The sequence below is a fragment of the Atractosteus spatula genome, chromosome 14, assembly GCF_055471065.1.
Source record: "Atractosteus spatula isolate fAtrSpa1 chromosome 14, fAtrSpa1.hap1, whole genome shotgun sequence".
Taxonomy (NCBI): Eukaryota; Metazoa; Chordata; class Actinopteri; order Semionotiformes; family Lepisosteidae; genus Atractosteus; species Atractosteus spatula.
The window spans coordinates 41,885,429-41,913,136 of record NC_142719.1 but is presented as its reverse complement, the minus strand read 5'-3'; the positions used below and the strand labels follow the sequence as shown (position 1 = coordinate 41,913,136).

At 44.2% G+C, this 27,708-nt stretch overlaps 1 protein-coding gene and 1 long non-coding RNA gene across 14 annotated transcripts in view; one reads left to right on the top strand and one right to left on the bottom strand.

Moving 5' to 3' along the window:
• fam13b (family with sequence similarity 13 member B) overlaps positions 1 to 27,708 on the bottom strand; it is a 64,125-nt gene that overhangs the window by 26,393 nt on the left and 10,024 nt on the right. For 11 of the 12 annotated variants that reach the window (XM_088932864.1, XM_088932863.1, XM_088932870.1 and 8 more), the window contains 6 exons: positions 17,540 to 17,705; positions 16,331 to 16,511; positions 13,130 to 13,342; positions 12,679 to 12,856; positions 11,643 to 11,787; positions 4,860 to 4,987 (listed from right to left, as the gene is read on the bottom strand). In XM_088932864.1, coding sequence (XP_088788990.1) covers positions 4,860 to 4,987; positions 11,643 to 11,787; positions 12,679 to 12,856; positions 13,130 to 13,342; positions 16,331 to 16,481 — 815 coding nt within the window. In that variant the 5' untranslated portion in view covers positions 16,482 to 16,511; positions 17,540 to 17,705. Of the gene's footprint in view, positions 1 to 4,859; positions 4,988 to 11,642; positions 11,788 to 12,678; positions 12,857 to 13,129; positions 13,343 to 16,330; positions 16,512 to 17,539; positions 17,706 to 21,165; positions 21,269 to 27,708 lie in introns of those variants that run through there. The other variant, XM_088932865.1, reaches the window with a different exon arrangement.
• Positions 1,139 to 16,006, top strand: LOC148821380 (uncharacterized). Of its 2 annotated transcripts, none has more exons than XR_016094142.1 (3): positions 1,139 to 4,051; positions 7,510 to 7,718; positions 15,350 to 16,006. It is a non-coding gene; the product is annotated as an uncharacterized LOC148821380 (long non-coding RNA). The 2 variants fall into 2 exon arrangements; XR_016094141.1 differs by having other exon boundaries at positions 15,317 to 16,006.

Here is a 27,708-nt window from a genome sequence, read left to right as displayed (position 1 = left end):
GACGGCGAGTTATTTCTGGGCCTGTGCTGAAACGCGTATACGATTCCGAACTCCAGACCGCATTAGCAAGCCTTCGGGAAGGTCAGAGCCTGCCTTCGCACAAGCGTTTACATGTGTTGAGTTTGCAAACGCATTATAAATAAACAAGTCTTTTAATAGCTGAAGGGGAGTTCTGTGGTGCTCTGAGCAACCCAGGACAATCTCTATTTGCTCTCCTGCAACGCCCTTGAAAAAACATTCTCTTCTATCAAGCTCAGAAGATAAGAAATGAGACTATTTACAATATAATTCCTCTTGTTTCACAGACACCCCCCCCCCTCCCCATTTTGGGAATTCTTAGCCAAAAAAGCAGTCAAAACATTAAAAATCAGAAAAGAGAAATCTACCCCTCTGTGCATACAAAGATGAGATCAGAAACCACCTGTCTGGTTTTACTTTGACGTTAGCACTGGGGGGGAATTCTGATGGATTAGTTCTGGGGGAGCCCTGCGAAACACAGATTCTGTTTTTTTTCTTTCCACACAGAGCTTTTTTCCTACTGTGAGCTTTTCTTCTGGTATCTGTAGGCTGGGCTCTGGCACTTCTTTGGGAAAGTACACAACTGCAGCTCAGAACTTATAATGCATTCTGCCCTTGGACCTCGGTCAGCCACCAGTAACAGACTTACATGCCTTTCACTGTGGCTTTGAACTACCAGAGGAGTATTGTTACTTTTTATTCCTACTGAATTTCCCCATCACATGTGAGGAAACGGAGTATCACTGCTGAAGAGAGTCCCTGGTCTGTCTCTACCAACCCCACAAAGAAATTTCCACTAGCTGCAGAACGCCGCAAATGTTTATGCCAGGAAGCACACTGTGTGTCACCAACACATTCCGAAATCATAAAATGCGTTCAGCATGTCAGCAGCTTTTCGCCGAATCCACACTGCCTTCTTTATTGTAAGAAACTAAGTCTTTGTTCCCTGCGCAGAACATCAACAATCCCACTGAATACCTCATCTCACAGCAGATCCTGTTTTCCTGCTGCTTGGCCCATGACTGCAGAGGGAACTGTTCAAACAACTCAGCTCATCTGTGAACACACCACTGCCCACGCAGTTTTATTCATCTCAAATGGCAATGCCCATTAACAGTACGCTAAAATCTATCCTTAACCCTAACAACAGTACAAGTTGTACAAGAGCAGAAACCACAGTGAACACTGGAAATAACGTGTGGGTTTGAGCTAAAGCATGAGTTCCCAAACTCTCGATTTTGGGTTCCAGACCTTTTCTGGTTTTCAGCTTGTCCTGCTCTAGGGTAGGCTTAACACTCTGCTGTACAGAATTTTAAAGTTTGCCAGCTCTTAATTAGATCAGAGGATTCTCCATGCAGGATTTTACATAATACAACAATGAGAGTCATTATATCTGACTGAGGTACAAGGACAGGGATGGTGCCGTGAGGTAATGACACTACAGAAAAACATTGATACTCAAGCATGTACAGGGTAGGTCACACTCTGGACAACCCTTCTGCCCAGCTATGCTTCTCGCCTACACTGAATAGAGCAGTACAAAACCCCAGTCAGCATGAAGGCTCTGCTACCTGTCGACACGACAGGGAGAGCTTTCCTGAAACACGGAGGTCCAGCCGTCGTCATAAATAACACCGACTCCTCATCACGGTTAAAAGCACGTGATAAATATCCTTCCTGTGACTCACAGTAACCTCTGAGGCAGATATGCCTGGCACCCAAGAGAATCAGCTTCTATATCAAGGGGGCTGCATCAGAGGCCTTTTCTGTCTCAAGTTGCAAGCCACATTGCCTTCTCCAGGGGCTGGGGAGCAGACGAGAGCATACACTTTAATCTGGACAGCAAGCCATTAGCTTCCCGGGCAGTGGTCCCGACACGGACAGCCGCTCCTGCATTTCTGCGGCTTAGCCAACAAACCACAAAGCGCTCCAGAAACCCGTTGTCTTGCCATCATACTAGTTTATTTCCGAGCCATGCAGAAAATACTGTCCGTGGCATGCTGAAGGGGTGGGAGTGGGGTGCACAACAAGGCTTATATTTAGCGTTTTAGCAAGAGGGTATATTTTAGATTTCCTAGCACACTGGGGCAAAGGGAATCACTTTTAATGGCAGCCCAGGCCATGACACAAACAAGGTCTTTAAATACTCTGGCTTTTTTCTCCGTAATTAAATGCAGATTTTGCCTCTTTACTATTCCACAGGCCACTCCGAATCTCAGAAGGTGCCTAGCAGCTGTCCGGGCCGGAGCTTCAATACAGAAACCTTTTCCTGTGATTTTACTTCAATATGCAGGGATTCGAATGCTATTTATGACCGCACTGGGACAGAATGTGGCAAAGTATGGCCACACAAACCGTGCATTTGTGAAATTAATAAAATAAACAGCTGATCTGGGGGAAATTCTCGTATCCTACTGTCCGATCATTTAATTAGCAGGATCAACATACTGTAACCGGTTAAGAGGTGTGTTGGAACAAAGCTCCTGAGTGGACTAGACAGAGACAGAAGGTCGCACCGCCCTGGTGTTGATTTTTCCAAAGATTTACTTGTCCTTGGAGTCTGTACATGAAAACCAAGTTTCATTTGCAAAGACACCATGACTTTTACTCTAACCAAGAACAGATTGACTAATCAATCAATTTTTATGAAGTGCCATTCAAAGAAAAACTTTGCAAAACACTATATACATATGACGGGAAATGGAATATTACTGCCCAAGAGATGATTTAAACCCTACTGTTCTTGGAGTTTTCTATTCCTTTTTTAGTGATCTACCAGATAGTCTCAAAGACCTCCTGGTTTAGCATGACTGATTAGTAACCATGCAGCCCTTTTCCAGGCTGCAGGGCAGTTCAGAATAGTGATATCTGGTGACCTGCTCTAACTTGGATTCCATGATCAACAACAGTGAACCAAGCTACATGTGAACTGGAGTCTCTGGACCTCAAAAGGTTTAAGAAGCAAATGGTGAATCAAACACTAGTGCCCTGAGCAAAACTTATAAAGAGTCAGATCGGTTGGCATTTGCAAAAGTGTCTGGACAGCAGACAGCTCATAAGTCTTACGAGTCCTCCTCTATCTTAAATCTGTTTGAAAACAGACTTTAAAATTGGATTTGCCATTTTGGGACTGATACACATCCCATGAAATCGCACAAAAGAAAAAAAAATCACCAAAACCTTTGATTTCACAAATCACCTTTACATAGATTTCCTTGAAAGAATTCAACTATAACAAAAAGGTTATTCTCTTATTTCTCTCTACTATTACACATCCAGATTGGTTCTTCTTCCCAGTATCAAGAAGCATATGTCTTTCTTGACCAATGTCTAGCGCTCACAGTGTTGACTGGGACCTGCAGAGCACTGCCCTTCCTGTAGCTGCAAACACCGGTCATGTTGTTGCCTTTTCTCTTCCCGTCAACGTCAATTAAAGCAGTCACCAATTAATTCCATGAGCCACGCGTGACAGTCTTGCCCTTAATCCAGCCACAGCTGGCAGTTTAAGCTTCTTCGGAGATCAGAAACCCGAACTTGCTCCAGATCTTCAGAACGTCTGTCCTCCTCCGCCGCTCGGGAAGAAGCTCTCCCACTCAAGGAGCCGAGATTACAGAAATTACCCCTGCTAGATTCTGCCTCCCTGCAGTGGCTGGCCACCACACCACCACAGAGGGTAATTCAGTCATTCAGTCCACAAGTTGCAGAATGTCAGGAAATGCATGTCTACAGGACTTCATTTGAATTGAACAACATCTCATATTGCAGACCATATAGGGACCCATCAGTGCCTGCCAACCATATCACTACAGATCTGTCTCTAAGACCTTGGCGCGCACGTCTGTCTGTTTTTGCGGATTAAGGATGACTATATTTAATCACATTAAACCACGGAGTCACTGGACCAAAGAACGGCAACTGGCACAGTCTTCAGCTCCCAACAGACAGCTGTATTCTTACAAACAGACTCAATTCTACAACAGAAATCCTGATATGGCCACATGCGTGCTCCTGTTTCAAACTCCCGATCTTCAAGGTAGGTCAATTCTCAATTTTAAAATAATCATTCAAAATTAAGTGTGTGGAGGAAAAAGTTTTATATTTACTGCTGTAAATCTTTTGAATATCACATATAAAATAATGAGCAAGGAAATTAGAAAATAAAATGTCTAATTTCTGCTGGGGTTAGCTGGCATTCAGACATGACTGTGATACGGCTCTCTTTCACATGTTTCTCACATTCCCATGTGCTTTGATATTTAAAAACAAAGCCCACCTGAACTATTCTAGCATAATGGAAACTTTCACAAAATTTACCCTTCAGTTATCCTTTCCATCAAGCTTAAGAACAAACAAAACAGTCCAAGGAGTGTTCCTATTTCAGTACCTATCTCAGACCTGGTGTCTCAGGTTAGCCCATCTAAGCCCTGCACTGCTGCCTACTGCTGTCCGCAGTCTGGCTGCATAAAGGTTTGGGGTTGTCTGAAACAGACCTTAGCCGATACCTTCCACTGTGGGAAGAATCTCAGCTTCATTCACAAACTGGGCAGCATGACTTTGAACGCAACATCTTAAAAACCACGGGGTGCCAGCAGTGTTCTCCTCTGACAAACAACACGCCTTTCCTACACAGACGATAAAGCAGATAAAAAGTCACACACGGTGTTCCCTTACGACCCTTTACGCAGCATTTACATAACGGGTTTCTAGATGTCCACTTATTATTTAAAAAATGTGACACGCAGCTCAAGGTAGCTCTGTCTTTGGGCTTCAGTCCTTCCAAAGACTGACGGGGAAGGCGTGGGGAGCGGCGAGCATGGAGGGGTCAGTCCCGAAGCCCTTACCTGGAGGAGGGGGTGACCTGGGTAAGCCCAGGGGGCTCCTTTGGCTGTTCATCTTCCGGACTGTCCTCACTGTCACGGGGCAACTCCTCGCACTGCTCCAGCTTCTCATCGTCCAGCAGCTCTGTAATCTGCACGACAGGACAGGCATGTTAAACAGCTGATCTGCGTGTCTGGGATGACCCTGTGAAATGCTGCCCCTCCAAATCCCCGACTCTCAGCTGGCACAAAGACCAGAAGAAAACCCTCGCTTTCTGGGACCAGGTGATGGATGCAGAGTCCTGCCACATTAAAATGAGCGTGCCTCTAACAGTGGAATCATCCTAAATGCTATGTACTGGATTTTTGCTCAAGAAAGTACTGAGATATACTGGCTAGTCAAAATAATCTGACGCCCTTTGCAATCGGCAGCATTTTTAAACAGGCGCGGCTCACCCCACATAGCCACCCTTTCACCCTGCTCCAGCAACCCACATGTGCTTTGCAGGCAGTGCTATATAAACCCAACACAGAGGTGAGGGACCTGCTGCGGTTTAGAAAAGTCAAGGCTTGTTCAATAAAAGCTGCAAAAGATTACACAAACGGTTGCCTGAGCACATAAGATATAGTACAGCAGACATCACACGTAGGAACAAGGAACAAACGACATCTGCAAATCAGTACTAAAACGAACGGTCATTCTGGCTAGATCCAATTTATTTTACCATCCTCTTTAAAGTTCAACCATATTTTTTTCCACTTACTTAATCCAAGCACTGACACACAACCCTGCAAAACACCAGCTCAGATTTAACACCATGGTAACAATGTTCAGCTCAATGGACTCTCGGAGCTATCGATCAGCCTTCCTGTCCAATTTTCTTGGAAACTTGCCCATGCCTCCCATTTCAGCATCAGCACGGAGATTTAAGCCGACATGGATGCAAGTGTTAATAGATACTGCTTTAGTATCATTTGACTGGTTTAAAGAAACCCTCACCTCATTGTGCACGCAGATTAATATGGCTCGTAATGCCGAGTAATAGTTAAAAAGATTCCCACGGCTAGTGGAATCATTCAGCTACTGATTTTGGCGTTGTTTCATTGAATTATCTGAAATAATGAAAAATTATATCAGATCCTTCCCACATCCCCAACTCTGAATATCAACTTCTTCCTTCTGGCAAGCATTTAAGGGTTCCCAAATGCAAGTCAAGCAGATACAAACCTTCCTTTGTTCCACTATCCATTAAAGCTGTCAACGCAAATGTCAAGGATAAACACAATTTTGACTCTTACAACCCACTTGAGTGCAATATATTTTGTGATGTGTTATAAATGTTACGTGTTGTTATGTTATACTGTACATGTGCAATGTTTTTCTTTTCTTCTTTGTTTTGCATTCTATTTAAATGTACAGGAGTGCTGAGTGTCCATAAAACATTTCCCTCAAGGGACAATAAAATCTTCTCTTATCTCCTCATCACCCATGCACTGCACAGGGAACAGCTGACAGCTGGGCAAACACAAGAAGGACACTTCCCATAGGTTAAATGAACACAACGAGTACACAAGGTTTTCTTCCAGTCTCTTCCAGGATAAACATGCAAATTGCACAAGGTATATTAATACCTAAAGGCTCCCATTATACTCACTTCAGCTAGAAAATCCATTTAACTGTTACACAGAGAGTGACTGCAAACACTCCACCTATTCATAAGATAGCTCAAAAGGCAGGCAAAACAAAGACATCTACTGCAGATTCCTGGTAACAAGTCTTATCGATTACACTATTACACAGCAAAAACAGAATAAGCCTTCAGCTGTGCTTATCTGCGCCCGACAATGAAATTCAAGATGGGAACATTCCCAAAACAAAAAACGAACAATACAGGAGAATACAGGTTTCTTATTTAAATGCATTTTCTTTGCACAGAAGGTAAGTTGGGAAAGATGGCTGGGCAAGTTTAACCACTGGCACATTGTGGGCAGGGGTAACAGCTCCAAGAGGAAAGGCGTGGCTGTCTAGGGGTTACGTTCCACAATATGAAAAGGTTTCTGAAGCGTGGGCTGTCGCAACGATCAGCAGCAGCCGGGTGCACCAGCTCGGAAAGTTAAGAGTCCGCATGCTAACCTTGTACAGGCAATGCTCTGCCCGATTTGCTAGGCCTATCTCTGTAAAAACAGTTGGGTGCCAAATGTTAAAACAGTCTTCCCAATTAGCAAATTACAGCCACCCACACAATACTAAGAAGAGCCAGCCTTGCAAACGCCCAGCTTTAGACAATCATCTATTGCGAGGTCTGCACTCAAAAATCACAATTGAATTAAAAGGAATCCTCCTCCAGACCGACTGTTTCAGCAAAGAGACAAAAACAGTCACGCAGAAACTCTGGAGCTCCATCAGGGAGTGTGGTACGTCACGGTATTTACATTACCTTCTAGTTGGAGAGAACAAAGCAGACAGTGTCTACCCTTTCAGTATCGTAACAAACCTTCAGATTTACAGGGAAAATTGAATTTACAGGGGTTTTCAGTACATAAAATTAATAATTACAATGAATGTAGTACTATTGGATAAAAAAAAAAATTGATGTTCAAATCTAACAAAACAGTGCAGAGCCTCTTATTCCAAAGATGCGCTCAGCCAATGATGGGCAGAGATCTCTTTCAGGTGTTGCAGGTTCGAGCTTGTGTCATGTCACTAGCTGACCGTGACTGGGCTTCTATAGGCAGGATGGCTGAAGGTGGAAACAGTCAGCCAGGATTCCCTAGGCTGTGGACAAACAACGACCCTTGCAGCTTCCTAGGTTCTTGCGGACACACAGTGCCCTGGATGAGGGACACACCTCTCCTCCCATCGGCGTGGAGCCTCCAGAACAGGTCTGTGTTAGACTGTGATGTGTTGTTAGACAAGTGGCTCAAAGGTGGGCAGCTCAGAAACTGGGTGGGTAAAACCCCCCCAAAATAAAAAATAATAAATTGGCAATTCTAATATATGAAGTACTAAACAAACATCAGGGAACACTCATATGCCCGCTGGATTACACTACTGTGCAGAACATCCCTTTGGCCTTTTTGTGGAACGGTTTAATTACAGAACAATACGTTCTCAGAAGGTCTCAGACGCTGACAATCGCTCCTCTGTATGTTAGGATCCTGGGGCATTTTCCCCAAGAAAACTCCCCAGGATGACAGTCTCCTCCAAGGGAACAGAGCCTTTCTTTCTAAAAGTGAGGCCCTGTTTGTTAAACATGTGCACACACAATTGGAGCAGGCGATTAGAGAGACCCGATGGAAGACAGCAATCCAGCAAGAGCTGAGCAAGGTTAGAAACTGGTAAAGTGGGTAACACAACAGTAATTAGGTGGTGGTCAGAATCTTTACACTCAGGTCTGCATCTTCCGTTTTCCATGCCTAATTCCGAGAGAAATGCGGACGTCCACCATTAGGCTTGCCGGATTAAAGTTCGGATGGCTCCAGAGGTGTTTGTTAGCAGGCGATCAGAAACAAGACCAAGAAGGAGGCAGGATGGGATGAGACGGGGGAAGAGGGAAGAGATTCTGAAAACACCAAATGGAGTGAGACAGCTAAGGAAAAGTACAGGGAGGTCTAGTCGGGGAAAACAAAGACACTCAAGAGAGGGGGGGGGGGGGGGCTGCAGAGGGAAAACCAAAAACATGGGAAGAGAAAATGTCAGAAAAGAAAGGTCATGGTTTTCCTCTCGTTCCATTATTAGCTATGCAGATCTGGGAAGGTTGTTAGATGATTAGGATTTGTTTTTACACATGATCAAGCATGGTCTCTCTGCTCTGCTGAAACTAACCTTTTCCATCCATAGATATGGACGGACTGGGCTGACTCAAAAATAAATCCTTGCGTTGCGGTGGAATATGTAACAGGTCAGTCAGGAAAATGAACAGGCCCTGGAATTACTCTTGCAGGTCTCCGATACAGTGTTATATCATGCTGTTATGCAAGCTGGCAGTTAATTTTTGCACGGGGGGCATTCCTGAGTGAAATGCTAAATCATTTAGTCACAATGCAAAAAAAAACATCACATGAAAGGCATTTATAGCTAATGATCTGTTCCCTGTAGAAGAAATGCCCTGCATTTGAAACTGAAATATGTCTCAGTTTCTCGTAAGAGAGGATTACGGAGGAATCCACTGCTTATCTGCTGTGACATCTGAAAACAACTGATAGTACAGACTCTCTGGAAGGCACGATGATCACGATGGTGATAAAGCACGAGCGCCGGAAAAACAGTTTCTGAAAAACTATTCCAACAAGTCTCTTATCTACTGCGCCAAAAGAAATGCTAATCAAGTTTGGCCTCCCCCCCCCGCCCCGAAGATCATTTTGTGCAACACTTACGAAGAAAAAGAATTTAATCTCAACAATAATGACACATGAAACTTTTATGCTCCCATTTTGCAAACCACACTCTTAATATTTTCTTTGAGGACAGGGTCAAGGACAACACCTGAAAAAGCTTTAAACATGTCTAGATGGGAAAGGGAAATAGCTTTGTTATTTCAAGTCAGTATATTCCTATTATCATCTATCATCTATCTATTAGCAGCATGTCATATATCATCATTTGTGGGACAATGCACTCCTTTAATCTTGGACAAAAAAACCCAGAATACTCTTAATTGGGACGAAAAGAAACAAAAGCTGCCAAGTCTATAATCTGTCTTGATACACAACCGTGCCAAACTCTGCAAGTCACTAAACATGCAAAGCCAAGGATTTCATTCTGTGCGGATAATCTGCTAAGCAGACCAAGAACCATTTGGTGTACAATTTGTAGTTTAATATTATTAACCACTGGGAAAAAGTGTTTTCAAGGCATACTGCTGTTGTGTTAAAACCCACAGCGAGCAGCTTTCACAGACGCACTCATGCTGAGCTGCAAGTTTGTTTTTCCTCCAGTTTGGACAACAAACTGTCTTTTACATGTTGACTTGCGTCACTAAGTTATCTTTACCAAAGGGGGTTGTTCAGTTCTTTACTTGAAGAGTAGTGTGCATCTGGAACATTATTATTGTGCAGTCTTCCCATCATGGTGACTGAAGCCCAAAATTTTAAGCACCTTTTCAGAAACAGCTGGATGATTAGATTTAGACCTTTCTTGTCGATCTCATGCTGAACTTGGAACAGGTCTTTTGGGGAAAACAAATACTTAAGTGTTTTTAGCAAGGAACTGTTCTTGGATACTGCAACACTAGTATTCCTCTGGCTTTTTATAAACTATTTCCTGCTGGTTGTTGGAAGTGGACAGTTTTATTAAACCTCTGTAGAAGACCAATACCAATTTAACACATCACCAAACGCTTACAAACAAGTATTGTATTAGACAAGTATTACCAGTCTTGTACACGAGACAGACTATTCACCGTTATGTGGGTGAAAGCTGCCATTAATCATTTTGACTGAAATTTATTTATCAGCCAAGATGTGCGAGACCACCTAGGTCCCCAATAACTCTGGTCTTACATATATTCAGAGACACATTTTAATCAATTTTGAATAACTGAAATCACTCGCGCTAATCAATTTACCTTCTGACTGATGTGGAAATTATAAAAGAAGCTAGCTAACAGTTTCTTAAATAGACCTCACCACGAACCTTTCTGAAGTTGAGCACACTGAATTAGAAACATTTACCACAATCCTTGGAAGCGTTTGGCTGGAACATTATACCAAAAATAGTTTAGTGAAATATTTAGACCATAACACAAATACAACTGACTCCAGAGGAAAACATCACAGTATCAGACAGATCACAGATTTTCCACTGTTCAAAACATATCTTCACATTTATATAAAACGCACTTGGCGTTTTGAGGACAAGTTTTTAATAATTTTATTTTTAAATACTTACACCTATTCGACCCAATACTCAATGGGAACCCAATGGAAACATAACTAAGTGACTTAAGATGCTAAGTTTAAATTTAATGTTAAATAGTTGTAGTTCAAAGATTTGAAACTGTGTTTACGTCTCCCATTATTATAAAAAGAAAATTTAAGATGTGTGGTTTCTATATCTTACAGTTGTGTTTTAAGGTCCTGGAGGATATAACAAAATAACTTTCAGAAGCCGCAAACCTCTATTGTACAGCTGCAAGTGAACCTTAACACAGCCACAATCCTAAATGGGGCTTCTAAAAACATCATAAATCAAGACTGGCTTTCTTTTGCGCGTGTGTCACCACAAAAAGGAAGATGGTGATAATTCACGCCAATCTAAAAAACAAGACGCTTTTACAGACATCCACAGCTACCACTCAAGAAGTTACCATTTGCGAGGACTAAGGAGAGTCCAACAAACTCAAAATATGTAAACTACAATACTGACACAAAGCTGTTTTGCATTTCAGTTTTTGTCTGAAAAGCCAGGTGTAGGGTAATGCAATTCAACCAGCAATTAAAAATGCACATCTGATGCTTTGATAAAACAACTAAAAAAAAAAGGATGAAGAAAAAATGCAAGTTGTTTTCTCAGAGGAATTATCTTTGCATTTTGCAGTCAAGTGCCACACAAAGACTCACACTGACACAGCGTCTGAGGAGAACTCAACTTACCTCCATCACCCATCATCTTAGTCTGACGAACTAAAACTGATTTTACCAGTCACCAGCAGCCAAGCGCACAGAACACCTGACCCCCACATCTGACTGCAGATAATCATCAGAGTGGCAGCAGGCAGGAAGAAATGCATGATTACAAGTCTGCACACCACCCATGAGGTCACGAGGACAGAGCACGTGAGAGTGCACCAGAGAGAAGGTCCTTACTTGCTCATTGAGGGAGCTGTAGTCATTAGTGGTGGAGAAATCCTCCTCTTCAGAATCAAAGAACTCCTCCTGGTTCTCCAGCAGGTCAGCCAGGATGCGGCTCACCGGCTCCTGCTCTTTCAGAACCTCCACATCCGTGTCAATGCTGAAAGACACAAGGGGCACGTGAGCCCCCCCACTCTGGATCACATCCTATCTTCACCCCATCCACCAACCTAAAGTTCGCAAAGCAAACGCCTCATGACCGATTTCCACTGTGCAGCCGTAAGAAGCTTGTGCAAAGCAGAAACCCTGCTTCAAGAGGCGTGGAGTTGCAAGTTTTCATTTAAATCAGGACTCCAGTCTTTCAGTGAAGATTCACTTTGCTTTTTGTAGTGTTTTTCAGGAACTGGCACTGTCCCTTCAGTCTTAAAGGTTACAGCTAAAGGAGGTCAGACAGCTATTTCTATTTTGCCTCAATGACTCAAGCTGCTGGGGCTGGTGAAACATCAGTGGCTCTGGGATCACTCTGGGATACAGGCCTCCCTTGGGCAGCTCAGAGACTATCCCTGAGATCCCAGAATCACATTTTTCTCAGATTTAATTTTTTTTGGCTTTGCTTTTTAGTTTTAATTAGGTATCCCAATCAGGAGTCATTGTTTCAATGGGGGTCTCCATGCAACGAAATGATGAGCTTAACTAGTTCTGCTCAAAGATCCACCCTGGACCTCTGTGAAGAAGAAGCCACATTTAGGCCTCCAATCTGGATTTTATTCACTGACCATCCTGCAAACCTAGAAGCTCAATACACATGATACTAGTATTTATGATTAGGAACTATTTTGTTTTGAATTATTTGGGAATGTTTCAACAGTCTACAAATGTGAGGAAACCATTTACACTTCCCAGTTCTCTGCTTCATCACCAAATTCTAATAAGTTTTTATTCAGTTTTGTTAAGCAGCCCAAGACTAGTATCACACACACAAAACTGCTCGCTGTTCTACCACTTGGCCAGTGACTTGAGTGGAAACATGAGGCTTGGTTTCAGGTCTTACTGGAAGATGTCGGGCCCGAACACTGCAGCCAGAGCGCCAGTGCTCCAGCTCTCCTCCTGGAGAGACGCCACATTGGACAGGAAGCGACACAGGAAGCGCAGCAGGCAGTAGTTGACCTGAGGGAGCTGCTGCAGGAAGTACTTCATGTTTCTGGCCAGCTCCTCCTCCGTGTTGCAGTCTAAGAGAAGAGAAACATGGACAAGGGATTTCTAACTTTAACTTTGGTGATGTAATGATAGAGCTGTGACTGTGAAGTGAAAAAATGTTGCTTTGATCAGACTAGCCAGAGGCGCTGCTACTATGGGAATGAAGCTGTCGCTCTGTGAGAGAGCTCCATTCTTGGCTCAAGGTCTCACCATTTGGCCTGGATTTTGGACCAAGATGCTGTCTCTCTTTCACAAAGACACCTTTCACTACATCAGACTCCTCCTGTGAATGACCAAGTCGGTACCTTGGTAGAGCTGCAGGATGTGAGCCTGCAGGCTGGCGGGGATAACGGGCTCGGGGAGCTCCTGCAGGAAGAGTCGGAGCAGGCTGACAGCCGAGGCCAGGTCTGCCTCCTTCTCCAGGTCCACTTCCTCCCCATTGTCGTACCGCTGCCGCAACCAGTCCACACGCTCTGCACTGCCATTGACCAGGAACAGCCCCTCCAGGTCCAGACCCCCTATGGGCACAGGGAGCATTACGGAGTGAGGCGGAGAGAGACAGAAGGACCAGTATTTGCCAGAGGGAAGTGACACCAGGGGTGGGGAGGAAGCAGAAGTGGGACAGGCAGAGGGGACAGAGATCAATAAAGGACCAGAAGGAGTAAAGGGTAAAAGCAGGGTAGGGAACATCATCATTTACCACATTATGAGGAAACAGTGTTACAGAAAAACAGGACCTCTGGGTTTCGGTACTCTAGTCAAAGAAGTTTCTCACTGTGCCTAAAGAGAAAGCTGGCGATATTCTGAAAAATACACAGATCATTGCTTCGACTCAGGGTTCAGCTAAGTCCTACAGGCACAGGTACTTCCAACGCTGTTCCAGATTTTCTAAAGACTTGCAAGATGCAAAATGAAAGTCTTTGTCCTGCTCTTTTTCTAGCTCCGATTCTTCCATGTTTACTTATTGATATATTCCGCACTGTCTGTTCTGGGAAGAATGGCATGGTGCAACTTCCACTCTGCCAACCTCGGCCGAGACCGCCACGATGAAATCAGAGTTATGGCATTCGTTCAAAAGCAAACAGACAGATTAAAGTCTTTTCACTGGCCGGATACCTTTCAGAGTGGGCTTTAAAACACCAGAGGGCTCAATTATTCCCAACACAGTGGAGAGGGTGGAAAACAAAAGAATCCTGTTGCATAACATGCCCACTTCAGGATTTTCTGCCCAGCTTCATTTTCCACGCAAATCACTCTGACTTAAAAGTCACATGCCATTAGGGCCGAGTTAATAACAAAGCAAGGATCTTGGTATGGTTCATAAACACAGTGAGCTCATTAAGAGCGCTACAGGCCGGCGCACAGGGTTCGCAGGAAATCGCAAAGAGGAATTAGTGGCCGTGGCTTCAAGCCAGCATCCACTTCTTATCTTCTGCAATGCCCCGCAGTAATGACACAATTATAAAATACACAAGCACTAGCTAAAACAATGTACTGCGTACCTTATATACAAATCTGACCAAGGACTTTTGTACATGTAACATCACACCAGAACCAGGATGGACAATCTAGCCAAAGATTAATCAGTGTTTCTATGCAGACTTACCTATTATCAAGTACACAGCCTACATTCCAAATATACCAAAACAATTATACAGTCCTACTTTATCCCCACTACTTTCCGAGAGCCTAGGATCACCAAGGTGAAACGCAGGCCATTTACACAGTTACTTAATTACAAAACCCCTGCTGCACTCAGCAGAAGGGAAAAGTAAATAAGTTGATCGTTACACAGTTAACCCTTTAATTATTAATTATGGTCCCTATGCCTGCCTTAGGCCAGAATGCAGCTGGCAACCTTAATCCTCCTCCGTTAATGCAAAAATACCTTTTCTAAACCAACTGCACAAAAAAATTGCCATGAGCCAATGTCAATCCTACACATGCCACAGGAATATGCAAAGCAATAGAAAACGTATTTTTGTCGTTTTCTATTGCTTTGCCTATTCCTGTGGCATGTGTAGAATGCATGTTCTGTATACTGCTGTTAGAGCAACTTTCTGCTACAACAGCATGTTTATTTCACTAGTGGGGAAAAAATGATCAACTATTTTATCTGTCCAGGTCGGCTATGTACTCCAGACACACAGTGTGTTTCCTTTCATCAACAAATTAGAATGGAACAGAGCCACAGAAACTGTAACCATCTTTAGATGCACCGAGGTGCAGTGAATATCGCTTAGTGCTGTCAGAGTAAACTGAATAATGAGTGTCTAACCCTGGCAAAAACCAAACAGCAGACCCCATGTTTTATGTTTCACATGGAGTGTTTCTGTTGTAAAACTGCACAAAGAACAAGAACTGCAAGAACTCCCTTCAGTCAGAAAAACAAGTTGTTCTTAATCCCAGGGTAGTAAGAGTTCAGCTTCTCAGCAAACATTTTCTTTCTAAATCTCTGCCAAGGCATTGTGTGTTTTTTGTTTTATTTTCAGAAAGTGACCTTGACCTTTTCACCTGAACTGCAGAGCACACTGGCCTTTCCCATGATGAGGAGCAGGACTGAAAGAAACTGCAATGAAAACCCAGCGCCCGTCAGAAAAGTTAAAAACAAGAGAGATCCCAGGAAGCCATGCAACTGCACATTGCAGCCATGACAGAGAACTGCCTCGTGTCTTCAGTCTTCAATGCACCTGTACTCTACAACAAAGAACAGGAAGCTTATCCTTACCCACAGAGATGTGCGACTACGGAACCAGCAACCCAGCCACGCATTTCAAGCCCAAACCCTGGTTTCTTCCAAGAAACTGCTGAATGAGACCCTCGGGACCAATAAACCACCACCAACCACTTCTACCGTTATGTTCTTAAATTCCTATTGGCCACCACCCCATCAACTCATCACACTTCACTGGAAAGACCGCACCTCCCCAAGTCTCACTCTTTAATACTGAGGTCACATTCATTTCAGGCCTCCTAGGGCTGCCCAGTAATAAATCACATAAGATACACAATCTGAATACAGAGGTGGGTTTGGTTGGGAAATCCAATGCTACTGCCAGTATTTTCATACAGTACATTTACAAAACCGCATTAACCTAACTAAATGGTTCTTCAGTATAACATGGAATATTATAGCCACACACATCGATTTGAATTAAAAGATGCAATCGGAATGATTCTCCACCATGATGTATGTTCAGATGCTTGTCAGTGCTGCAGACTGCTGTGCACAGGGAGTATGGTCCTGTAACATGCTATATGAAAGCCTGTATAGTCTATGTTTTTGTTTTACACAACCAAGTGCCAGTCCTTGGGTATTCCAAGCTAGTTAACTTACACATCTGTCACGTGTGTGGAGTGAAAGTCAACTCAAAACGCTCAGCAGTTCAACATCACAAGCTCCTGACATCTAGAGCACACCAAACCACCATGCAATGGAAAGGTTTAGGGCACCTCTCCTCCCCCTGCCCGAGCAGCGAAGGGATACAGTACGCCTGGGGACTCACCGTGCTCTTCGATGTACTCCACAATATGTTTGACCAGCAGGGGGACCTCTTGCCCGGGCTGTCCGCTCTGCTGCACCTCCTCGAGGGGAACTCCGAAAACCCTAGTGGTGCTGAGGGAGTCGCTGAGGGAAGGAGAGAGGCTCTTCCTCATAGCTTCCACAGCCAGCCTGGTTCCTTCTGTCTGAGAGACAGAAAGAGGGAGACGGGCCCAATCGCTTAGGTCAGCACCTGCACCACCGGGTGCTCAGCCCACATGACCACTGGCCACAGGAAGATGAAGAGCACATGTAAGCACCATCGGCGCAAACCCATCCCAGATCTTAGAATGCACGCAAGTGTCATGCAACCCTGTGAGCTTGCGAAAGCAGCATGTACGAATATCCGACATCTATCAGCGACAGGATCTGTACAACAGCTTACATAATATCGCCTCAGCTCTCGTGCTGCCTGTCACTGCAGTGTCGACTTACACAAGTGAATAATGTCTCAAGCTCCGTGTACAATAAATGTGGGCGAGTTTTAAACAGACATGTCAGTTGTAAAATGGTCAGCCTACATCAAATGAGCCGTTTCCTTGGATCTGGTTTATTTTAAAAGTCTGATCCCTATCCACAGTTTATGCCACAGGGCCAAAGAATTATAAACCCTCACTGTGTACAGCAGAGAGATTTCATGCACGTCACACGGAAAGACAAAACAGAAACAAACTGAGGATGGGTTACATAATTTCCACTTGCACTGATGCCTGTTGCAGACACAGGCGCTTAATAAAAACAGAGGAGCCAATAGCACAGTCTGGGTATGGAGGTGTTCTACTCTCAATGCTCAAAGGTGTTGGGAACCTTCGGTCCAATTAAGGGACTTCCAAGACCCTCCCTGACCAGAACAGTCCCCAGATCTCAGTCCCGTTGAGAGCAGGTGGAGCTGGGGAAAGGTGTAGGTCAAGGTCACGCACCGCACTATCGCCCTCAGCACGACCTCAACTGAAGATGCTGCCTTAGCGGGACAGGGCTGCAGATATTTCGCCACATCCTCCTCAAACTGTTTGTGTTTGTAGATGCCCGGTCATGGTATTTAGTGGAGAGTTCTCAATAGTTTGACCACTGAATGCATGACTTGTGTTTATCCTAACTAATCATGTATAAACTGACTTTATTCTTTGTTGCAAGAGAAACTGATTATCCATCACAGTTGCACTGAGGAACTAACCTTTGAGCACACAGACACCCAAAAGTACAGCTTATCTCCTACTCCGATCGCTCTCAGGGAAAAGGCAATCCTTGGTCATCTATGGCTGCTTCAGGTTGTGGCAAAAGATGAGCCTGTAGTTCCTCATTGAAGAACCGCAAATCCCGATCAGGATTCAGTAGTTAATCTGCAAGGGGGAAAAAAGAAATATTTCTGAATATTTTAATCTTTTTTTTAAAAGTTAGACACCTGAGAAGATGACATCACCACCAGAACATGAGTTGTCAAAGTAAAATTTTCAATTATTCAATTTTCAACCATTAACTTCACTAAACTGGTGCCACTAAAAAAACAAAACAAAAAAGTGAGACAGAAAGAATACATCTAAGACCAAACTTCCATCTCTATCACTTCTGCACAAGGAAGATCACTTCAAAACCAGCAATACCTCACATGGGAATTCGATTTTCAAAACGTATCCTGTCCGTGACAGTGTAAAGCTGCAATGCACCAAGTCAGACTCTTCGCCATCATCATGAAAGAGTAAGATTTTACGTGAGGGTCTTGACAGTGCTGCCTGCACCCTGACAAAATTAAAGTCAGACTCTCAGATCACCACTCCTGTGCAATCACTGAACACATTTCTGGGGTAACACTGCACTTTTAAGACCTGGTAACTTTCAAAGCCTTACATGACTTTGCTCTGTAACTGAGGGTGCTTTTGTAATCTTATACACGTCTCTCTGTACTCTACACTCAGCAAACATGGGTCTGCCCTGTCACAAATCAGGTTAAAAACCATGGGTGACTAAGCTTTTTCTCACTGGACTGCAGTTAATTCTTTGTTGTAAAAAAGGATTTGAACACATTTGAAAGTCCGCTGCAGATTAATTTTATAAATATATCAAATCTGACTGATTGCTAGTCTGGAATCACAGCAACAAGTGTTCTCATTGGATTGCAGTACCTTATTCAAAATTATTTCTCATCAAACTTTCGTCATTATTTTTTTTTAATTAATCCTATGACCACATACACAAGATAACCAGTGGTTAATGATCTGGTCTATTTCATAAGCAGCCATTCAAGGTTTGTATTTTATCGGCTTCGTTAAGACAGTACAAAATGAGAATTATTAGCCAGAAACTACAGCCAGTTCAAATGTTCAAAACAATTCAAGGATACAATAACTGACTGAACTCAGAAAACCTTTTCATGCTGGAATTTCCCTCCTTGTACAACATCCTTCAGTTAGTCACAGTACTGCTGATAAAAATGAGCTCTTACAATGACAAAATCCTTTTCTCTCCACCTTCAATCATTACAGTTTGTAACCAGCTTTGCCCTCCTCATTCCTCCCTCAAAAAAATATGAACCAGACATCTAAACAAAAGGGGAAAATGCAACTTGAGGTAATTTAGCACACTGGTTATTTTCTCCCCCAATCAGCAAAAACATGAGCTGTAGACAGAACAGACTGAACGCTGGAGAATTTAGCCTTGCACAAAAGAGCTCTGAAGTCAAACATCTCCATTTATCGCCGTGGCAGATAAATTCTTGGCGGAGACGCTGTAATTAAGCCTACAAAACACCTCGCTGTTTCACCAGCGACACACTACGCCATTTACAGATCACAATGGCGCCCTTTGTGAGGGCCAGAGAAAGGACGGCGCACGAATTCCGCTAGCCCACGGGGTCAGGGAATCGCACGGCGAGGCGGGGGCGGCGCCTTCGAATCGGCCGGCCCCGCGCGCGGCTCCAGCGCGCCAAGCCCGGCCCCCCGCCCTCGACCTTGGCTGCCGCGAGACGACGGCCCTTCCCCGGCTCCGCACAGCCAGCAAGCAAGCCGGTTTACTTGAGGGGCTACAGATATGTGGGGCACGGGATCGAGCCGGAGATCGAAACAAAAAAATCAAAACGTGCTGCTGCACGACTGGCGGGGGGGGGGGGGCTCATCCCGCAGCACGCGCCCTCCCCCGCCCCCCCGCCCCTCACACCTGCCCACCACCCCCCACCCGCGCTGAAATCCGAACACATGAGCCCGGCACCCGTCTCATCTTCCGCACCGACAGGGCCGGGGCACTTGCGTCCCACAGATAAGGCTGTCTTGGTTTTCATTCTTCCGCTTCTCGAAGGCACGCAGAGGCTACGCCGGGAAGAGTGCCGCGGCCCCCCCGTGCTGGGAACAGGGCTACCCCTGCGTTTCCGTGCCATCCGACAGCCCCAGCTCCACTTGTGGGAGGGCAGGAGCCTCCTCTGGCCTCCTTCCCCACATCTTCCATTACCGATACTGTACTACCTTCCAGTGCTGTCTGGACCTTCATTTCCCAAGGATTTTAGACATCCCACTGGTTTTCAAAGACAATGAACAGCACTGTCACCATCTCCCGCGCCCAATTCGGGGTTCTCCCTAGACTTCCGCAGATGTGCGGCGGAATACTGGATTATTACATGAAAACGCATTTATCAAGGTAAACGATCCCGGCTTTCTGGAATAACAGTAACTCTACCCTCTTCTGGGTTCTCTATTTTCCCCTCTCACGGTCTGCTCATCTGCTCATTTCCATGTGCTGTACCAGGCTGCTCTTTTCCTCTCTCTACAGATCTCCCACTACCCATCGTCTCCTTTCCTCCAGAGCCCGGGCCCCCTTCCGTTTAGCCCCCAGGTGCACACCTCCGGTCCCCGGAAGCCCGAACTCCAGCGCGTCTTCCAGGTCTCCTTAAATCGCCAACAGCTGAATCAGCCGCTTCGAGAAGTGTGGAGCTGGGCCGGTGCAGCTCCCGACCAGCTCAACCAGGTTACGAAGGTCGGGGGTCTGGCTTGCAGACATCGTGGCATCCAGGACTGGAGCAGTGGGCCACAAGTGGGTGCAGGGTTGCAAAAGGAATATCTGCCCCATTAACAGCATTTGGTGGCAAAACCTGTTCTGCAGTGAGCATAACGACGTAACACAACAGGCCTTTTGTTAACTGTCCTTTTCTCCCTTTCACTTTGTCTTCTTTGGTTTATCTTCTGCATAAGACTGGTGCAGGCCTGCTGGTTAACAAGTTGCCTGGCTCTCAGATTTACTACACTACCGTTATTTCTGACCCGCTCCTCTGGGACTACGTTGTGCTACGTTTTGATTTCTATTCTGCTGACAAGCTCAGAAAGAGTTAAGAAAACACCCAAATACGAAATAAACAAAAACTCACTTAATAAGTTCAAGTCGACATTTTCCATATGAGCTGAGAACACATTTGCCTAAGCTATCAGCTTAAGTTCCCAAAGCCCAGCTTTACAAAGTTATAAAAACATTCAGATGTTAAGAACAACTTATATCTACCCACCATCTCGGACCAGAGCCGCCTGCGGTATCACCCCTTGCTTAACCGAACATTCATTTGGGATATTGAGCCTTTTCCTCCATTTTGCAGTATTTCTTCAGTTTTTCTCTAATTCTCAGATCTCTGATTTGACAGAGATAAAAGCATGTCAAAATGAAAGCAACAACCTGCCTCAAAGGCCTCCGGTACAGTTTACAGGAGATGCTTGCATCAATGACACAAAATGATTAATACAACCACGGTCATCTACTTCTGCAGCCCTCTGAACATGGAAGGAAGGAAGGAAGGACCCAGAGCAGGATGCCGGCAGAGTGACTCACCAAACTCTCCAATCTCTGCAGCAGAAGATCATCAACCATCTGCTAGAGACCTGAATTACTGAGGTATCGCGCACACAGCAATTCTGAAAACAGAAGCAGGTCTTTTTCTCCGTTTGTCTTGATCCCGAAGGTGCACAACAGCTGCTGGTATAACACATCATCTTGAACACAAAACAAAATTCCACAACGGCCTCAGTGCGTCAGTCCTCACATGCGCCACTTATATCACACTGAGGAGTCACTCAAATAGTTAATGAGAAAGCAACGTCACGTGCAACACATAGCATACCACTGAAGGACAAAAACTCCTCTGGCAGGAAATCAGCCTTCTGTGTGACAATGACAAACAGCAGATAAGAGACAAGAGCCACAGAATTTCTGCCCTTGACTTTACAGTTATGCCCTGTGGTTTCGTATTATAACTAGAAGTGAAAATCAATTATAATTCTTCTGAAGGTAGCTTTGGCTTATTCATAAGCCGGGGGGGAAGGGGGAAGTAGATTTTGGGAGGGGCTACAGTTGAGCTCATTTTTCTTTTAGATTATTTTGTTGCCCTTTTGAATCTAATAACAGAACACCTGCTTAGTGAGAGCTCCTCTGCGTCACACTGGTGTCAGCCTTGTGGTTGAGATTACATGCCATTAAATGCCTTGACAGCTTTTTAGCAAGGTCTCGCATCGCAAGTTTTCTTAGCTGTGCTGAGCTCTTCTTTTCCCCATGTTGCCCATGTTTCAGGTCCCACGTCTGTCTAACACCCAAGAGTGAAGATGTCCTTTGCACCGACTTACAATAAACTGCAATCTGTTTAAATGAAGGTCAAGGAAGAACTTTTCAAAAGGCAATCCAAATTGACACAAATGGTCCTACACTATAGAATTGTTCTTTACATACAATTTTTTTTCCCCCAAGGCACATGATGAACACATCTGTGAAATGGAAATGTAAACAGCAACACTAGAAATTAAGATGTTAATAAATGTGCTTGTCCATCTGCAATAAAACGCAAATAACAAAGTACTATTTTTTTTCTGCACAGCCGGATATTTGCATTACTACATAGTAGACTGTAGGGGCTTTAGCATCTGTAGAGCCCATCTACTTGGGCAATGGATTCTGAACTAATTTAAACGTCCCAGACCTGGAAATTATCAGAAAACGTTATTTTAGGACACCAGCTGTTCACTATCAATAAAGAACTGTCCGAAACCCTTACGTAACTAAGATTCTTAGAGTACAATATCACATTGGTCACATTGTCACAGCCGATGATCCAGGAAAATGCCCAATGACCTCTAATGTCTGAATCTGAGACTACCTTCAATCAAACGCTGAAGCATAAAACTTTCCAAAATTTTCAAATTCCAATACCGCGTTCACTTCACAGGACTGATCACGCCAAAGGAGGTAACCCCGATTTGCTTTGGAAGAAGGCTGATGCCCATTATTCCATTTCTGCCTTCAGCTAATTTTATCTCCATTCCTTACACCCTTGGTCCCTGTGGACTGAAGCCAGACTTGTTTTTACTGCCGCCGTCTACATGGTCATAATAAATAAGTTAAGGATGTGCCTTCAAATGCAGTTCCTGCCTAAGAGAGAAGAGAGTTGCACAGGTGTCATCTTCAATCTGCAGAAAGGGACAGGAGATCTTACTTCTTCTAACCTCCCGGGGTCAGGGATGGTGACCAAGAGCAGCAGCCTGTTGCGCTTCACTTCTCTTTTGAAGGGAATTCAGATCTGCAACAGGAAGTGTGACTAACGAGCTGAAGATGAAAAACGAGCGGGCCAATACACGAATACACAAATAGGTCTGGACTGCTCCTGCTCTTGAAAATCCCCAGATTCCCTACAAGGCGCTGAGAAATCTTGGCATGGGGGAGGGGAAGGGGGAACAGCTGTGCAGACTGGAAGACTCTCGGCCACCAGAAGGTGCATGAGACAGATCTTTCTTTCACTTGCTAAACTGGTTGGGAATACGGGACAAGTGCAGACCTTCTAAATAAACAGTATTGCACGTCTCATTCGCTGACGATATAGTGTACGGTTAACCATACAGAGTTCTGGCAGAGCCCAACAAGAGCGCATTCAGCACAGATAGCGAGATGCATCACAGACGCCGCTTTGCGGCAAACGTTTTAGGCAGCCATCTAACTTTAGGACGAAAAACCCGGCCTGCGATTCAGACCAAAAGCTCGATTTTGATCTCCGCAGAGGTTAAAAGTTGCCTGAGTTGTAGATCAAGTTGACACTTGGCAGCCACCTACAGTAAGTATGTGCGTTTCCTCCAGACGCTGCCCGGAGCGCTCGTTTATAAAAGGAGACGAGAGCAGAAAACAAGCGCCTTGGGCACATGACCTCTTCATGAAGCTCATTAACTCTTTCACAGTACAAGGGTGGCCCAGTGCTTCATGGCAGCTAGCCCTGTCTGCTTTTCTTCTATATTTAATTTCTTAGGCCTTTCATATTCTGTCATGCAAGTTCTAGAGTGGCAGGAAATGATCATTTCATTATTCAGATGGTGTTTTCTGGGACAGATGAACCGGAGATTAACACTGAAGAACACTTGCAAATATCAAATATTTGCATTGATGAACTTGCCTTTGTTGGGGGGGGGGGGGGGGGAATACAAACGCCCTTGACGGGTTTAAAATGTCTCCTCCACTCACACTAATGTATTCAGGATTTGTCTGTTGATTTTTTTTAAAAGGTTTTTTTTTTTCAGTCAAGTATCAATTTTCTTTTGATTTCACCGTTTTAACAACTGGCTAGGCCCATAAGCAAGACGGGAATGAAGATCCCCAATCAGATCTTTTTCAAGATCTGCCTAGTAAAACTGAATCAGAAGAACTGTTTCATGCAGCTCTAGGGTTTTTGCAGCCATGCTTCAATTGCACTCTCCACGCAGATATGCCGGCACTTAACTGTTGACACACATGGGACATTCACAGGGAACATCTGCGCCTTTATTAAGCCATCATGTCCCTTTCACAGAGAAATATTCCCACTGCCAAGTAGCATCTAACAGCTTTTGTGATTTGAGGCTTGTAACCGAGCCTATTTTATGACAAAGTCAAGGCACTCCAGTTCGTAAATAACAGTCTTTTTTAGTAAGGTTATAACCACACTCATGCAACCTGAAGGCTGGTCTTCCAATATAAGGCAGCACCACCACATACATGGGCATTCACCTCCTTGTCAGACTCCTAAGTCAGATACACTTCTACACCATTCTGACTACTGCTTCATTCTTAAGGCTGTGCCGACACTAACTTTCCAAAGAAACGGCAGGAAGAGCTCCTTCCCCAAGCAGCGACGCTGCCCACTTTGCCACTTCAGAAATGGCACAGCCATGACATCTCGCCCCCACAAGGCAGTTTAATATGGCAGGGAATTCAGAGCAGTCACTGAACTGACATCAACATGTGTTTGAGAGGGGTGTATTAGCAATTCAGCTCAGACAGGTATTCAATCTTCTTAACAAAAAGTTGCCAGCAAAACCAGGTTTTTCAACCACCGAAAAAAAAATCTGAATTTCAACTGAAAACATTTTAGCCGCACTGAACTCAATGATAATCTATTAAAACCTACTTATGGTTCAATGAATCTAGCTAAGCCTGATGGACGTAATTGAATCCCTTTCACGATTTTGCAGGCCCCAAACGAATGACGTTAACGCTTGCACTGAGCTCCACAGGTTCATCCCAAAGGTTGAGACGTGCAGACAAAGGCAAAGTCGGACTCGGGGGCAGAGGCAAGGAAAAGTGGGATTTGCCGTCTCTCGGTTTCAGCCCCTCTTGCGACAGGTGCTGCTCAGGGTGGAGAGATTTACCAACTCAATCACGCTGCAGTGAAAGACATCCAGGCCAGGAAGCAGAGAAGCAAAATCCCAATTAAGACAGAGGGATGACAGGTAATCCAAGGGGGACACATTCAGCATGTTTCAAGGGCACGGCTCGCACGAGTGTTTCCGTAGCAGGCCTAGTGCAAGGCCCGCCCCAGGGGCCTAAAGAACGACTCCCACGCCTCCTTCCCGCCACCAGCTCGCCAACTCCACCAGGGTAATAAAAAAAAATACTGTCTGCTTTTTCTAAGCGCCCCAAGACCGGAAGTTGTTGTCCTGTGGCAACATGACGCACAAAGCTAACAGGACAGTATTGCTGCAAACTGACAGCAGAACTACCTCTCGGAAAAAAAAAAGTGAGTTATTGCGCTGCTGATTTTGTGACACTGGTACACTTAAACCACGATGATTTCTGACTTGTTTTTTTGTTGTTAAGATTGCCCTTTAAGGGGAAGAAAGGAACACAGATTAAGTGTTAATTTTTTTTACTATTAATGATAAATTATTTGAGCTGAATAAAGAGCTTAGCGATATTAAAGATTGAGATTTCGCTTTGTCTTAAAAGAATGCTTGCGACAGTGGAAACAAACTGGTCCACACCTACTGTCTGCTCTCGGTGTGCTGCGCAATTGACTTTTAACCATAGGTTTATGAAATAAAAGAACCTGCTTAAGCCATCAGCATTATCTAAGAAGGAAATGAAATCCACTGACAACAAAAGCAGTTTATTCGTGGCACAGTATTGAATAACCCATTTTCCTTTTTTCAAGCACTCTGTTAAAAATGCTGATAATCTGCTAACACTGTACAAAGACAGATATCAAAGGGTCTAGTAAAACTATGTAAAAATACAACTACGTATTGTATCTAGTGTTTATCTATTTCACAACACACCATCTTACTGTATTATTTATTCCTGAACAAGGAATGAATCATAAGCTCTGCGTAATGTTACTGTGCTCTGGGCTCAAAGGATTTTACACTATTGGCATTAGCAACACTCTTCTCTAACAAGAATAAAATACAGAATTAAAAAAAACAAAGTTAAATTAAAGTACTTTGCTCCACACTTCTGCAACCCTTCAAATATTAATAATATGGATACTTCAAGAAGTTTCATAAATCGAGGGTTAAAAATCGAGGGTTTCTTTCAATTTTGTACCAGCGCCTGTTGTAAAACACAAGATGCTGACCTTAACCACACTCAGCAATGTTTCACGCTAAAGTCGTATGTTTTAATAGCACACTTTTAATTTTACTTTCCGGGTTGTAAACTTCAATATCAATAAAAGATAGATATCAAAAAGGCAAAAGAGCAGCAGACCAGCTTCCCTAACCAAAACACAAAAACTTAAAGGGCGCCGTCCCTGTCTTCCAAATGGTGATTTCTCTCATTCAGATTTTTTCAGAGCTTTTATTGTGTATTTGCTTTCACGTGGCAAACCTTAACAAGATGCAAGTAACTGGTAATGCTACACGCTTATGTCAATCCCCCTTCAGGTCATTTACTCTCCAGTACAGTGCTCCATTTTAAATTGATAAAAAGGGGCTTCTATATTCCCAGGTTGGACCAGTTGGCCCAACTAATGTAGCCAGCACTGCCCAGTTTAAAGCCTGGCACAGCCCCAGGCACACCTGCCCTGCAGCAGATGCACACTGGGCCTACAAGAGGAGGAGGCCAAATGGCAATCTTGTTTCTTGTTGTTAACTTAACCGCTCTAGCAGTTCCTGACGCAGCACAGCTTGTCGGGGGGTCTCTTGCGTTTAATTTTCCTTGGCTTGCTTCTGTTCAGAAACAGGTCTACATCGTTTTGTTTCCTGCCACACAGTGGGAGGCACGTTTAGCATTAACCTCCACTGCTTCCCTCAGCGTCCTTCTTCTTGAGATCCACAGCTCCCAGAGACACCAAGGGGCACTGCCTTACATCGAAGAGCAGGTTCCGTTTTCTTGCACCGTCCCGTCTGGCGGTTTGGAGACTGAGCTCGGGAGCAGAGAGATCTGTTCCACCTGAACAGCCAAGACAGAGTGGCAAACCCAGAACTTGAACCCCCGGTGTATTACGGCCCCTCTCAGGAACACACACAATACAGCCACTGCATTTCAGCTGGGAAACATGATAATGCCAGACTTTTCTCATCATTAACTGTGCGCAGCCACCCAGCTCGCTAGGCAGGTTTCAACTTCTCCCCTAACCCAGGACAGTTTTCCTCAAGCACATTCAACAATTTAAAATGACATTCAGGTCTTTGTCTTCAAGATCAAGACTTGGGAGGTTTAATGCAGCTAGAAGAATAATACAAAGATGCAGAATGTTACATTACTAGCTGATCCATTTCATTGGATGTTTCCTGCTGAATCTGTATACTGTATAGTATCTTTATTTGTTACTCAACGTCTTTCACAGAAGGCAAGTACTGTATATCAAATGACTGCAAAAACACATTAATTGTTACGGATATTAAATATTTAAGCTACTGGGTGCTGGACGCCAATATATCCCAAAAGAGCACAATATTCACCCCAGTGAATGCCTTGGTTTGAGAAAATTTACCACAGCATTCCTCGCTGGAGAGCGAGGTTACCTTCTGATTTTTAGTTCAAGCTCTTAAAAAGGGGGTACTTTAATCACTGACTCTACCAATATTCATCACATATATTTCCACTTTTATAGTCATTGCACCTCTCTGAGGAGTCTGGGATCCC